The 15,840-nt window shown below is 43.1% G+C and overlaps 1 protein-coding gene across 9 annotated transcripts in view; it reads left to right on the plus strand.

Moving 5' to 3' along the window:
- tcf7 (transcription factor 7) overlaps positions 1-15,796 on the plus strand; it is a 74,722-nt gene extending 58,926 nt beyond the window's left edge. For 2 of the 9 annotated variants that reach the window (XM_005923099.3, XM_005923103.3), the window contains 8 exons: positions 1,542-1,631; positions 2,911-3,030; positions 3,150-3,312; positions 4,445-4,552; positions 5,267-5,314; positions 7,606-7,654; positions 9,938-10,010; positions 13,917-15,796. In XM_005923099.3, coding sequence (XP_005923161.1) covers positions 1,542-1,631; positions 2,911-3,030; positions 3,150-3,312; positions 4,445-4,552; positions 5,267-5,314; positions 7,606-7,654; positions 9,938-10,010; positions 13,917-14,304 — 1,039 coding nt within the window. In that variant the 3' untranslated portion in view covers positions 14,305-15,796. Of the gene's footprint in view, positions 1-1,541; positions 1,632-2,910; positions 3,031-3,149; positions 3,313-4,444; positions 4,553-5,266; positions 5,315-7,605; positions 7,655-9,937; positions 10,011-13,892 lie in introns of all 9 variants that reach the window. The other 7 variants (XM_005923100.3, XM_005923101.3, XM_014333805.2 and 4 more) reach the window with 7 other exon arrangements.
- The last annotated feature ends 44 nt before the right edge of the window (positions 15,797-15,840 follow it).

Raw genomic sequence — 15,840 nt, forward strand, 5'->3', positions numbered from 1 at the left:
CAAACTGTAGAAGTGGGTATTAACTTGAGTATGCCTCAAGTTTTTAACAGGTTTACAGTCAGATGATTCCTAACAAGCAGTTGAGCTTTTTTTCCTCTGTGGTTGCAAGGACAATGCAATCAAAAATAAAAGTCATGTGCTTGTTCCTGGGTTCTTCAGGTGCAGGTTGGGAGGCAGCTGCTCATTGTTTTGACTGCCAGCATGTTGAAGGAGCTGTTAGGGCTAGGTGTGAACTATGCAAGCTTGTTACATAGTGATGTAAATAAGTCACGAGAAAAGCCTGTACTACAAACAAGGAGCTTCGGGTGGCGCAGCAGCAGTGCTTTCTGTGGCCTCCTAACTTTGCAGAACACAAGGAGCTATAGAGCACACTAAACAAAGGGGGGAAACCCTAAATGCATAACATGGGAACTTAATTTATTTTAGTGGCTATGGATTAAAGAGGATTGGACTGACTAGTGGACTGTTTGACTCATTAGATTCAGCGATATGAAGGAAAAAAGAAAGAAAAGTGGATGGGCCATTTAGTTTGAACCGCTTTTGTCTAAACTGTGTCGTAGCGTGGCCTCAGCTGAAACAGGGTTACAGCCGGAGCTGAGGCCACTAATCTCCGGATCTCGTCCCAGTTTAGGGTTTCTGCTGCTGGGCTTTTCTGAATGTAAAAAACCTCTGGAGAACAGATACAGCTGAAACAAAGAGGAAGAGATTAAAAGGAGATAGCAGAGTGTGATGATAATGATGCTGATTGCAAAGGTGGTGTAAATGGTAGATGTGGAGCAAGCGAGCGTGTGCTGACATTCACAAACACCAGGATGAGTCAGTCGAAGGGGAGGATGGTTGCATTTGCTCTCTGGAGGTAGGTTTTTTTTTTGGGAGGGGGGGGGGAGGTGTGGTTTTTCTACATATCAAAGGCTTTTCCCTGCACCCGCTCCCCACCCGCGACCTCCCACGGTGTGAGTATTTGTTTGTGCTCCCAGTAAGTCAAGTATTGACGCACAGCTGTCAACAGTGCTGATCCAGGCTTTCCAGGGGGTGCATCACAGCATCACGACGGGCTTTAAGGATTGCGAATTAACTTTATGTTAGAACCTTCAAATAACACACAAGTCCTGAAGTTTATTTTATTTGGGTTTAATTCTGTTTTGTTTGCGTATTCAAATGCAATGCGGTATGAAATGTACATGGGTGACTTGAAGAAATGTATGCCTGAGCACGCACAGAACAAGAAAAGAAAAGCTGAATGAGTGTTCGAAAGCATCTCTGCAAAACTTTCCACCAGATTAAGAGACAACTTATATTGCTGTTAAAGGATGGGAAAGGCACAGGAATGACAGCAAATTTCAGGGGAAAGGAAGTTTGTTGGGAATTTGGAGGATTATGCAGTGGAATAATGGTTCTGGAAGCATTCCATTAGGTGACCTTAATGAATCTGTTCCCACCTAATTCCTTAATTTAACCATTAAGGGCAACAACAAAAAAACTTTTACCTGTTAAATTAAAATCTTCTGCTCCCATCTCTTCCCTCTGCTGTGCTGTGGCAGGCAGAGCCAGCCTGTCTATCCTGCCCTGTCCCCATGTGGATTCAGGCAGCCCTACCCCTCCAATCTCCCCAGCGCATCGTCCTACTCCAGGTACCGTAGCCGACTGGCCAGCTTGAGCCAACCCGATCCGAGTTGGGGTTGGGGGGAAAAAAAGGGCAACGCTCTGCATCACCAACTCCTGTTTATAGCACATCTCAAACGTCTGAGCAGGCGTTTTCCATTCACCGTGGCAAACTCATGTTCGGCCTGATTTCTTTGGACAGCTTCTGTAAAATTCTATTGGAGCCAGTGTGCTGTAAACAGGACCAGTTCAGTGTTTCGCCAAAAACAAGCTGAGTCAAGCCAAGCTAATCGCTGCTGCAGAATATGAAATGTCACACACACACACAGAAATAGAAACAACCATTAGGACAGCTGCTTTATTTTTTCTTTTCGCTGCCCTTAAGCTTTGTTCTGGTTGTAATTGTGTCTTGTCTTTATCTCGCTGTAAAAACTTCATTGTTTTTTAAAAAAAAAAAGAGTGTTCGTTTAGTCGTCATTGCAGATGCTTTTCATGTTTGCAAGCACACGCACGGGAAAATTAAGTGTGAACCCACTGTGAGTTTAAGAGGGTTTTTGTGTTCAGTCAAATTTGCAAACCCTTAAAGATCTCTGCTTGCAACACACAGATGCTTTCTCTTTGTGTTAGTTGCCTAAAATAGGCGAAGAATCCCCAGCCTGTCTGGCATAACAGGCTGGGGATTCCTCATAGCCTGTTGTCAGTGACTCTGGTCTGTTGACAAGAGGCACAGTGTTTAACAACCCAAAATGGAACAATTAGGGACAAATTACTGATAGATATCGCATAACTAACCTGCAAACAGGTAGGAAAATATGAGGGAAATACAAAGCTAGATCACATCATGATTGGTGGAATGCATTTTTACTCCCTACGAGTCAAGGTGTGTGACACACGAAGAAGCGTTTTCCCCTCAGTGCCCACTTCCCCTCTCTCTCGCTCAGTAATGTTTGGTCGCCCTCTAGTGGTGATAAATGATGGCTTCACTCTTACACAAAAATAAACTTTAAAGAGCTTCTTTGTCACACTGCAGTCACATTTGTCCCGTGTTCTGTATTGCATTTACTCAGCTGTAGACACAAGATGAAACACAAACAACACTGATATGAAGCTCAGTGGACTTTCCATGCTTTCAGGCTCACTGCTTACATAAAACTGTCGCTCCTGCTTTGATGCTTACCGCCCTGCCGCCTCCTATCCTCAGTGCATCTCTATGAACTCACCTTTTTTGTCACCCCCCCCTTTCTCTGTCTTATCCCCCCACCCCCTTTCCTCTGCTTTTTTTTTCTTCTTCTTTTTACCCTGCACCAGGTTTTCTCACTCGCTGATGCTCGGCCCATCGGGCATGCATCCTACAGGGATCCCCCATCCAGCCATAGTGCCCCCTACAGGCAAACAGGATCACGAGCAGTATGACAGGAGCATGTACGTGTAAGTATACCCCTCGCTCCGTTTTAGGTACATTTATATTCATGGCTCCACCCTTTGTCACAGTGTAAGAAACTATAAAGTTCTCACAGCCTCATTCCTTCACCCCACGTCTTCATCAGGAAGCCACAGGTGGAGCCCAAGCGGGAGAAGGAGCCCAAGAAGCCGGTCATCAAGAAACCTCTGAACGCCTTCATGCTTTACATGAAGGAGATGAGGGCAAAGGTCATCGCCGAGTGCACATTAAAAGAGAGCGCAGCCATCAATCAGATCCTGGGACGAAGGGTGAGGGACACACACACACACACACACACACACACACACACACACACACACACACACACACACACAGGCATGCACATTGAAAAGCAGACTAATCCTGTTTCCAGGTCAGTCAGTAATTTCACACATGAGGAACATGAGAGGTAATGTGAACTCTGTTTCCCTCACTTACCAGACTGGTACTTATCTAGCACTTCTCTACTTTACCTGCACACTCACAGCACTTTCTACCACTACACACACACACACACACACTCCAGTGCTCATGGGTGCTGGGAATCGTACCACTGACCTTCCGATTAGTAGATGACTCATTTTTTCAGCCACATCCGCCCCTTATTCTCATGCAGTATTGCAAAAAAGTAAGAGGAGTTACAGTCTATCGAACCTGTAGTACCCACTCAGGCACAGGGAGAGCATGCAAACTCCACACAGAGGGTTCGAACCAGGAAGCGTCCTCCTGTGAGCTGACATTTCAAACCCCTGTATCCTCCAAATCCTTACATGATTATGTTATAAAGAGAGCGTCCCAGAGATGCACTGCCTTTCTTCTGGAAAAATGGAGAGAGGTTTCTCATTTTATTAAAGACTTCAATGGCCAGTAGTTAACAAGGTTTAAAAATTACCCTCCTAAATGTAAAACTGTGTCTACGGTACATAACATCATTAGGAGAGTCAAAGGATTTGAGAACAGGCCTGGAAAACAGAGCCTGGGGCCCTCGGGCTGCGCTGCATTAAAAACAGAAATGATTCTGCGATTGTTATCACAGTAAAGAACACTTCAGGAAACCACCGACGGCAGCAAATGCAAATTGACATGCGATGAAGAAACATTTAAAAACAACATCCAGCTCATCTGTGCCGTAGAAAGAGAAAAACGGTCCTGTTGTCATAAAAATCTCCGTTATAATTCATTTATAGTGAAAAATGAGCACATATTCCACACAGAAAAATAACATTTAATTTTCTCTCTTTGTACTATTTTCACTTTTTTGTATATTCTCAATAGAAAGAGAGTTTAATGATCAGATCAGTTCAAAGCCATTATCAAAGACTTTATTGCCCAAAACCCAAAAACTGTATAAAGGCAAGTCTGTGAAAATACTGACCTTCCTTTTGTTGTGTGTGTTTCCAGTGGCACGCACTGACCCGAGAGGAACAAGCCAAGTACTACGAGTTGGCCAGAAAGGAAAGACAACTGCACATGCAGCTCTACCCAACTTGGTCTGCTAGGGACAACTACGTAAGAACATGTTCTTCTTATTCCTCCCTCCCCTGTGTTCATGAGCCTATTCAGAGTGAGAAGAAAAACAAGCCGATATGACTAATTTCCTGAGCCGTCTGAAAACAAAAGCAGGGATATGCAAAAGCTCTCCCACTTTTTAAAATGGAAAAATAAAGGTGTGCAAGGCAGGGAATGTTGCAGTATCTGCAGTGAACATCATTTTCCATTGTTACTGGTTTACCGCAGTTTACGGAAAACAGTGATTTCTTGTGGCGAGCTCTAAAAATGCACTGAAAACTGTGCTGAATTACACACAAAAAAGAAAATTGGAAGAAAAAAAATGCCCCCACCCCCTAAAATAACTTCTAAAACTGCAGTTCTAGTGATGCAAATGGTATTTTCTGAAATAAAATCCTCCCCTTGGATTCTTGGGTCATTGATTTATACCAATCTGAGCTTCCAGATGCATTAAAATAAAAGCCAGGAATCAGCAGAAGCTATTCACGCTTTGTTTTCTGTAAGGAGAAAACCATTTAATCAGAACCTGCTCTCTGGTGTGATTTCTGTGCAAGTGAAACCAAGAACAGGATCAGTCTCATGAAATCTGTTGTTTCTGACACTCTCAATGCCAGTGTTCTTAAATACAACGAATAAACTTATGTGGTGCATGCATTCTAGTTTCTGGCCTGCTGTGTGCCTTTGACTTCTCAGTTTGCTGTTGAACTCTTGCAGGAGGCGGGCCTTAGCGGGGTCGCAGGGGAAAAGAATAAAGCTGATTGGGTAGGGACACGTCTTATGGTGGATTTATACCTCTGTGGTGGGGGGAAGAAAAAAAAAAAACTAATGTGAGGATTTGCATGAAAGGGGTTGTGGGTATTCCTGTTGCAAAGTTTGCATGCACCTTCCAAAAAAACAAACCAAAACAAAAAATCTGAGTGACTCACCCATGTCAGCCTCCCAGACAGCACGCACGCAGGCGGCGGCAGCCACACGAGCCGATGTGATTGGTCAGTTTTGGATATGGCCTACGCTTTTGCAGCTGCTACGCCTGCAAGTATGTTAACCTTTGAAACACTAAATCACACAGAGGTATAAATCAGCCCGTTTGCTCGACTAACAGAGAGCAGGGCTGCATGGCTGGCCTCACTGCCTTAATATACAGCTTCAAAACACAGCACCTTCATTTTTGTAGCAACACAGCAAGACGTCTGTAAAGGAGGTTGTGGATGTTCTGAAAGAAAGACAGCCCCGGTTATGTTTTGCTGTGCCTGCACTCTCTTGCTTCTCTACACGTGATTGGTTACCGAGCTGAACTCTGCAGGCAGGCAGGCAGGCGTGGGAACTTGGTAACACTTTATCTGGACTGTGGTTTCTAACATGTTTGAAACATCTAAACTGTCACACAGATAACAGAGTAGCACAAGAAGATACCCCGTGACCGCATATGTCAAAATTAAGGGTTGCGAGGCGACCTGGAGAGTGTTATTTCTGCACTCAGAAATTACCCTCATGCTGTTGTGAAGGTGTTGTAAACCAGAGCTTTAATACTCTCTGATCGCAGGTGTAGGAGCCGTCGCTGTATGCACGGAGCTTTGAACATTGTCTTCACCTCTTAAACGGCTCTTAAATGTCACGATTCTAAGCACTGTAATTAAGCATAATCCACACTCTGTGGCTTTTTGATAGGCATACGGTTCAAGTTTGGAGAATTTAAAGGGATAGTTCACCTCAAACAAATATGCGTTTAGATTGTTTTGGCTTGAGTTGCCCAGTTGCACTTGCTTCCAGGTGTTCAGGGATCAAAAACAGCAAAACCCCGTTTTCGCAAAGGAACTATTTTCTTTTCACTGTCTACATCCGCCAGCTGGAGACAGCTTGCAGATGCTCAGTTCAAAAAAGGGGGTCACCATTAGTGTTTACATCCTGTCGTGCTGTCTGTCGTGAGCACAAAGTTTTCATCACAGGCAGATGCAGTTCTCCTTCTGCACTGTGGATTAGTCTGCAGTTCCATTGCTTTTAAGAGAATTCCTTCAAAAGTGCGCAACTCAAATCAGAGCGGTCTAGATGGATAAATAATTAGGGAAAACTAGTAGATTTTGCCATGAATGCTCCTTTAGTGTAAAAATATTCTTGGGATATATTGTTAGTGACACGACACGCTCCAAAATGCTTTTGAATCAATCACAAATTCCAGGATTTTAAAGAAAGAGCCTGAAAGGGCCACTTGATGATCAGTCCACAAACTGTTTATAGGTGAAGGACTGAGCTTTAAATATCATCTGATGCATTTGGAAAATAAATAAATGAATAAAAACAAACTACCAAGTGTCCTCGCTGCCCTCTGTTCTCCTTCTGAGTTAAAAACAAACAAACCACTGGACCTACGAGCAAAACAGGAAGTGAAGTTCCACATATCGCCCACACACCTGTGGAGGGTTTCTCCTCCAGTTCCCCCACTCAAAAAAAAACAAAATACATACACTACTATACTACATATAGGCTAGTATATGCACACACACACGCACACACACATACGCCCACAGACTAAGAAGCTTCAGAATGGTGCACTTGCAAGAGGAGTAACCACATATACAATGCTGACAGCGAGCTGAGGAGGGTTAGACATCGAAGCGTAGGCGGTAGATTTCTGTGCCCACATCCTTCATCGCACCCAAATATGAGGCCTCACTTCACCATCACCGGATCTGTGTGAACAGCTCTGATGTTTACCTCAACAGTCACACATTACAATCAGCCTGGGGACACAGAACAAATGCAAACACGAATATGAAAACAGTTAGGAGTTTACAATGGCTTTAATCTGAATTCACGTTTCCCCCCTTTACTATTAAGGCCTTCAGCTTCTTTACTGTGCAGATTTCAGTTGATAGAAATGCCAGCCGAACACGGTGATTAAAAGTTATCTAAGACACTTGCACGTAACTTTTATCCTGCTTGAGATAAGCCAAATGAACTGGAAGATCTGCTGATAGTCAGCAGTGCAGTCAAGAGTCCGACTCATTTCATTTCTTTGGCTTTTTTTTTTGTTTTGTTTTCTTCTTCTCAAACAGGGCAAGAAGAAGAGGAGAAAAAGGGAGAAGCAGCAGGACTCCAACACAGGTAAACCTCTAAATATGGATTTCCTTGCTCTCGTCTGACGGATGGTTAAACGTTTTTTTAAAAGCCACACACACAGAAAATGACCAGTGCCAAGACTTCTGGATTTCAGAGAATTCAGTCGAGCTTGAGTTTGCGTTGGCGCTGCGTGCGGCACGGCATCTCGGTGTGCAGGATGTGTCTCAAACGTCAAACCACCCACCCACTCTGCTTTCCATGTAACCTCAATTACAAACATTTGAATCCCAGTGTGCAAAACTTTGTGCTGATCTTAGCTGTTCCAAGTTTAAAAAAAAGAAAGAAAGTCAGCCATCGTGGCAGAAAGGAAATCAAAAACTCTTATCGCATGACTAGCATTTTCCCTTTTCCACCTCCGCCATGTATGAACAATAACAAGCTTCTCAGCTCTGACCTGTTCGGTTTTGAGAACGCAGACGTGGTAGTTATCCACGTCCCAAGTAAACCACTTGAGTGCTTGTGGTAATACAATAAAAGCTACTACAGCATCGGCACGATGGCATCAAAGGTGAGACGATAAGAGGTTGTAACACTTTTGTGATTGTTTTAAAGAAGGTCGTGTATGTTCGGCGTCTTCTCGATGCGCGGCAGCAGATAAAAGAGCCTCGGTCTCCCCTCAGCTCGTGCTAGAGCGACCTGAGTGCTCTGCCTTAACTGGCACGATGCTTCATTTTACCGTGCAGTAACACCAAAGTATATTTACTTACAGTATTGTGTAGGTCCAGAACCATCCCTCATTTCTTTGTAAGTGGTCTTGAGCAGTAGCTCTCCAGGCTTTCTGAAGGTCTTTTAGTGTTTTTCTTTTCAGTCCAGTACTTGTACCTGAACATTTTCAGAGATTTTTGTTGTTGTTGTTTCTTTTTTATATTTGAAAGATTGATAAATCAGGGTTAAATGGTTTTACCAAAGACACCAAACACAGAGATATTACCCAAAGCTTCATCACAAATGGTGTCAGTGGAAGGATGCCAGTCAAGAAGCCATTCTTAAGGGAGAAGGGGCTGAAGTATATCAGATTATGCAAGAATTGGATTAAAAATCTGTGGGAACAGGTCTTATGGAGTGATGAATCCATCTGTAAAACACAATGGAAACCCTTCATGGTTGGGGGCGACATTTTAGCCAGTGGTGTCGGGGATCTTGTCCGAATGGAACTATGTCCAGTAGTACCGCCAGATTTTGATCCACTAGGCCAGAGGTGTCGAACTTCAGGCCTCAAGGGCAGGTGTCCTGCAGGCTATAGATCTCACCCTGGGTCAACACATCCGAATCAAATGATTAGTTCATTACCAGATCTTTTGGAGAACTTCAAGACATGTTGAGGAGGTAATTTAGCTATTTAATGATCTGTGTTGGATCAAGGACACATCTAAAACCTGCAGGACACCGGCCCTCGAGGCCTGGAGTTCGACACCTGTGCACTATGCAAAACCAGCTGGAAATTGTCCGATAGGCATGGCAATAATCCCAAACATACTGCAAATGCAGTAAAATCATAGAAAAACACACAGTGAGACACTATTAGCACTATTAGTCATGGATTGGCCTCCACAGAGCCCAGGCCTCAGCTTAATTAAGCGGTTTGGGATCATCTTGACAGAAGCCAGAAAACATCCAAAGAAGAGCTCTGACTTCCTCAGGAAGCCTGGAGAACTGTTCCTGAAGACTGCTTCAAGAAAGCTTGACTAAGAGAGTTCAGACTGTGTTGAAGAATAAAGGTGATCATACTAAATATTGACTTTAACTCTGTTTGTGTCTTATAGACTGTATTTTAAAATATGGTTGCACATTTAAGTAAATCTCTGCACGTTTTTCCTGTTTTACATACAAAATATAAAGAAATGAGGGGTGGCTCAAGACTTGTGCACATTAGGGTATTTTCAGCAGATGTTTCAGAAACTGGAAAATATATATTTTTTGGATTTGGGCGTCGTTTTAGAAACTGAAAACCCTTGAAAGGTCCAGTACTAACAGCGTGACAGCACGGCTGCTTCTTCCTCTGTGTGTTAACTGACCCACATGTTTAACTAAGTTGTGTTGGGCGGTTGATCTGCTGGTTGTTAATGTCGCATTGTGCCGTAACCGTCTACTAACAGTTTTACTTGATGGCTTTTTCCGAACAAACGGTGCTTTTGTCCTGCCCTGACGAGCTTGTTTCTCTCTTCGTCTCCTTCTTGTCTGTGTCTTTTGTCGTCTAACCTGTTTCCTCCCCTCTTCCTCTGCTTTTCCTCCTCCCCTTTTCCTGTGCATGCCACGCATTGTGCTCAGACCCGGGCTCTCCTAAGAAATGCCGGGCTCGCTTCGGCCTCAACCAACAAACGGACTGGTGCGGTCCTTGCAGGTGTGTACCAACCATCCACCCCACTCGCTCCGCAGCACCACGCTACGCTCACGACTCCCCCATCTTTCTTCTCACACCGCTCAAGTGCATCGTGTCTCTCTGATGCCGTAGGAGGCAGAGCAGTCTTGGAGGTGGCATCAATCTCATTAATCCCATCAAGCTTGTTTTTTTTCTGTTTTCCAGGCCTTTTTTTCAGCCTTTTCATTTGTCCAACAAGTAAACTGCTGAATGAAGACAAGCCCCCTCCCCTATTGTGATTATACCTGCCAAGACGAGCTCTACCTCCTCGTGTTTGAGGTCTGCATGTCATCTCTCACTAACCTGCTGCTCTGCAAATAGAACCCATACATATGCAGTTAATATATAGCAAACAGCGAAACATGCTAACTTTAGTTAGGCTTCAGTCATGTGTTTACTTGCAGGTAAAAGGTCAGACATGCAGATTTAGAGGTGTCGCATGAGTTAAAATGTATTTAGAGACATGTTTTCACACCCCGTCACTCCACCCCTATATTTAAGTCTGTAAATATATATATGTGATGTCTCACCCACACCATCGAGGTTAGTTTGGGTTCTTCAGCACCACTGGCATAATGCCTTGCATAAGCAGGCCCTCTGTAGTGAATGGCTAGAGGTTAAAGGGGAATACCACTCATTAAAATGCTCTCTTTCAAAAAACAACAACAAAAAAACAGTATTATTCCTTCCTTATGTAATTGTAATAGCATCACCGTTTGTCAAAGGTCAAACTTTCTTTGAGTGAAGAAGCTCAAACAGATGTTCTGTTTCCAGGGTCGCCATATTGGAATCATTAAAACATGTCGGGAGCCACGTTTCTAAACTCAAGCTGGGAATTTCCCTCTTTTCCCTCTGTCAGCACTGGATTAGTCCGAGGCAGTTGGTGTTTTACAAAAGTAAAAGGAAACTGGGTGCGCAGGGATTATTTAGAGATCAGGTACGCCGGCTTCACCGGTTGTTTTATTTATCTGCCAGAGCAGCTCATTTGTCTTCTTTATTTATTTATTTTTAAATCCATTCTCAAAACTGCAGCGCTCTCGGATGCGTTTCTCCCCAGCGAGAGCTGACGAATGGCAGCGGCACAAGATAAATGATCAGAAGCGGGCCCGTCAGCAGCTCGCACGGCCGGGTTTGAGACGCACCAGGATTCACGGTGCACGGCAGCCCAACGGCTTTGCTGCAGGAGTCAGGGATCTGTGTGGTTCTGCAGAAAAAGTTTCTACCACCACAGCACTGTAGAAACCCTGTCGTCTTCCCCACCATCACGTCATGGAAATCTGAATGTGTGTGTGTGTGTGTGAGTTTGTTTCGCTTTGAGAGAACAAAGGGGGCTGAATGTGGTTAGAGCAAATCCTTATCACCACAGCTCCACACAAACACACACACACTAGCGCGCTCCCTGCAGCTTTGCATTTTGACGGCATTCTCATGCCCATCTGCTTTCAACTTTCTCCATTCATGCGATGTGGTAACGGGCGCCTTTTGATGGTGAACTCTGACATTTAGAAATCACTTTCTATTGCACTCTTCCTGCCTCTCTCCCTCTCTAAATATGGCCTAGCGCCTTTCCTTGCGGTTAAACCCGGTGACTCATATCATATTCTGGTAATGATCATGGGATCCTGTTAACTGCTTTGATGCTGCACTCAGCGGTACACAAGTCTGCTTTTAAGTATAACACCTCACAAAGCACAGCAGGGTTACTGCTGATTGCCTATTAGACACATGTAATACGTTCGGTTCAGAACAAAAAGAAGTAGAAAACTGAAACTCCAAACTAATCGCTACGCAATTCTAATACTACTTTTGTGGTGCTTAGGTTAAGTGAAAGTGTCAACTCGCAGGCTCTATGTGTTAAATCTTTAATCAAAGGAGTTCATTCATTCATGCTAATAGCACTAATATAATCACAGGGGCGATTTTTTAAAACTCATTTTAAAGTCGAGTGGTATTCCCTGGTTTCAGTTATCAGGATTTTGTGTGGATGAAAGGATCAACAAGGTTTATAGCCTTTGCATCAACTATAGAAGCAGACGTTCACAAGTTTAGCTTAGCATAAAGGTGCGAGAAGAGTTCAAAAAATGAAATCTTTTTAAAGATTTTAACGAGTTGCTTTATTTCACAAAAGGTCCGGTGTCCACAATTCAGATGAGTTATTATATTTTGTTTTTGTTTTTTCATTTCAATTTGATTTATTTGGCTTTTCTTGTTTTGGTTTAGTTTCATTTTAATAGGGATCAGTATTTGTCAGGGGTTAAATCTAAGATGCTCAGAAGAGATATGAAGATTTAGATTCCCTACTATTAATAATTATATGCATCCCTGGTCAGCTGCAACTATTCTATTGCCAAGGACCAAAATTAAAGATATTTCCTGCACAACATTGTATCAGATGTTTATCTTTATCTATTTTTTTCTTTTTTCCTTTTTTTTATTATATCTCAGTTTTTCAAACCTGGGATTAGAGCTGTACTGCTGTCATTCCTATGACATCATATTAGTGTTGCTACAGGACTGTCATTTCAACTGACCAATAGGGCTTTTCAAGCCTTTCAGGATGGAAGGGGCTATTTTAAACTACACTATGTTAAAGCTAAATTAAAAACTTCAACTGAAAACAGAAGAAAAAATAGAAAAACAAAAAAAAAAATCATGTCTGACTTTTGTGTTTTCTTTTTTTAAACTTCTCTTTATCAGATTTTATACAGTACTGTTTGAATTTTGTTTTTTAATATAGCACCAAATCACATAACAGTCGCCTCAAGACAGTAAAGACCCTACAATACTGCAGAGAGAAAACCCTAACAATCAGACTCCTCGTGAGCAAGCATTTGGTGACCGTGGGAAGGGAAAACTCCCTTTTGAAAGGAAGAAAGTTCCCTTACAGTCTGCTCTGCAATTCAGTTCTAATGTGATGCAGTCAACATTTAAATATAAATGACACAATTTCAGAATAGGGGTGCATAAAAGAAGAACGACAAACAACTCAAACAGCAGCACGCACACACAAACGAGCATAAACGGAAGAAAAATTGGTTTGTTATGGACATTCCCATGTAAGCAGGGCCCATGTCTTACACAGCTAGCATATTTAAGCTTTCCTAACTTCAAGTAGGTCATGACATCCCTCAGCCATCTCATATGGGAAGGGAACATGAGACCTTTCCAATTTTAAGGATAAGATGACGAGCTAGCAGGAAAGCAAACTTTCCCCTCATTCTCAAATCTCTGTCACTGAAGCTCTCACTATATCCTTACACGTCACTGCATTTATTCATTAGTTGTCATTAAACCCCGCCTCTCTTCCACAGTGTGTTTTTTGTCCTGTCTCCGCCCCTTCACCCCTAACCAGTTGGCTGCTCCTCCCTGAGCCTGGTTCTGCCAGAGGTTTCTTCCTGTTAAAAGGGAGTTTTTCCTTCCCACTGTTGCCGACTGCTCGCTCAAAGGCTCTCATTTGATTGTAGGATCTCTGCTTTGTAATTTAAAGCACCTTGAGGTGACAGTTGTTGTGATTTGGCTCTATATAAGCAAAACTGAATTAAATAACAGCACAACTGGTCAGCTGCTATTGTCGTCCTGGAGCAACACAGACTGACGCTGTAGTAAGCCAATCTGCATCTGACACTGTTGTGATGCACATTGCGTGTCTAACAGAAACCACCCTTTTGCCATAAACGCACAGAGACTCACAATGTGCAAATGGTGGCATTTACATTGCTCTGGAACTGACCTCCTTCACGTAGAGACATCCACATACTGCTATTGTTCGCTGTGTCCATTTGTGTCCCTGCTCATTGACCTCAGTGTGAATGTTGCATCTTCACTAAAGCCTGCTGACATTTACCATCCACACTTTATTCACAGATAACTCTCTCTGACTGTTCCTAGGAGGAAAAAGAAGTGCATTCGCTACCTTCAAGGAGGAGGCTGCCCCAGCCCAACTTCTTCAGATTTAAGTGCTATAGACTCTCCCCCGTCCCCTTCTCCCGCCCGACACCGTCTCTTCCAGCTCCAACGGCCCCCCTCCCCGGGCTGCTCCCCGCCGCCCACCTCCCCTTCGGCACGTCTCCCCTTGTCTCCGCCAGCGCATGCACTCTCACACACGCGCTTAACTCCGCAGCAGTCTGCCGGCAAACGCGGGGACCTCCGCACGCTCGCAGCAAAGCACCCCCACGCACACCCGGAACTGTCCAGCAAGCAGACGCACAGCCCGTCGGTGCTGTCGGCCGCCAAGGCCGCAGGACTCTCTCTCAAAGTGCTAACGGAGACCCAGTGATGGCTGTGGTCTGCTCGCATCAACAACCCCCGCACTCCTCAGCTTCCTCCAGAGCCGTTACGATCATCCTCATCAGCTGACATCAGTTTTATGTACACCCCCTCCCACTGAGGTTCATTTGATGTTACAGAAAAAGGAGCAAGTTGAAGGCATCGATCCCTCCCCTACCCCACCCTATCCTCAGTAGGACAGTAGCTGTCTCTTAGTTCAGAGGCTGGATTCTTCAATATCTGCATTTTTACGGTCACAAAGTCCTTCTCAAAGAGATCTGTCACGTGACATTACATTAAGCTGAGGACACAAGCCAATTTGAAGGATCCAGCCGCTGAACTGGTGACCAAAAATCCACCAGCTTTAGAACACATAGTAGCGAGCAATGCTAAGGTGCATGCAAAAACAAAACAATAAAAAAATGATTGCGGTTCTTTGGCTCCACCTGCTGCAGTTAAAACTCAACTGAAGTGATTATCATACTTTATGGATAAGTAACTCCATAGCGATGACAATCTGACATACTTTTACTCTTAAAGCTTCACCATCACATCCATCTCCTGGAAATGTTATCACCCATTTATAAGAACCACAAGAGGGGAGCAAGGACCAACTGCCACCCAACCTGACCAGCAGAACCTCAGATTCCAAGAGGCATGGATTCACTTTCAATAGCTGCCATTACACAGTCTGACTCTAAGTTTCCCCCTTTTTTCCCCCAAACATTTTCATGAATACTTGTGCAGCTTCTTTGACAAAAAATTTATAAATATATATTTCCAGCAGTTTTAAAAAGAAAATTCTGAAGTTCACATTACTTTTAGGCACTTTCAGGCTGTCAATCTATGGCTTCACCAACTGTTACATTGTTTGTGTTTTTGCATAATTAGTGGTATTGTTTTGTATGAATCTCATGATTTTTAAGGTCAGGCTTTCTACAGGTGGGAATCCCTCAGAAGAGTGTTATTGTCTTTTAAGTCTTGTTTTCCTTTGAACATTTTCCAGCGCAGCAGATTAAACTGAGACCAAATGGGTACTATTATATTGCATTGTGTTGTAAAGTTTTATAATTAAACTTTTATATGGTTTTATGTAAAAAAAAATTTAAAAAAAAAAGTTTAAAAAATATTCTTTTAAAAAAAAGTTAGTTTCTACCATTTCTTAAAGCAATACATTTGTTTGTCTTGTGCAAAGTTTTTTTTTGTCAAGTGTCATGGTCTTACTCTGCATTTTTACAGCTAACGTAACAGACATTTTGATTTTTTTATTAAGGCTTTAATTTTCTTTTCTGCTTACAGTTTCTTACTGTGTGGACAAACTAGAAGCTGAGTTTTTTGTACAGCAATATAGTTTCCCTCCACCAGAGAGAGCTATTGTGCTAGAAGTAGTTTGCAATAGTGGCAGCACCTCAAAGATGTCCAGCATTTTATTTTATTTTTTCTTTTAAATGCCTTTGATGTGTTATTGTGTTTTTGATTGTTGTAATAAAGTGTTTTGACTATCTGGTCCACGATTCCTTGAGATTTAGACCCCACCAACCACAAC

This window comes from Haplochromis burtoni, unplaced genomic scaffold (genome assembly GCF_018398535.1).
Source record: "Haplochromis burtoni strain Fernald_Lab_line unplaced genomic scaffold, NCSU_Asbu1 Contig_66, whole genome shotgun sequence".
Taxonomy (NCBI): domain Eukaryota; kingdom Metazoa; phylum Chordata; class Actinopteri; order Cichliformes; family Cichlidae; genus Haplochromis; species Haplochromis burtoni.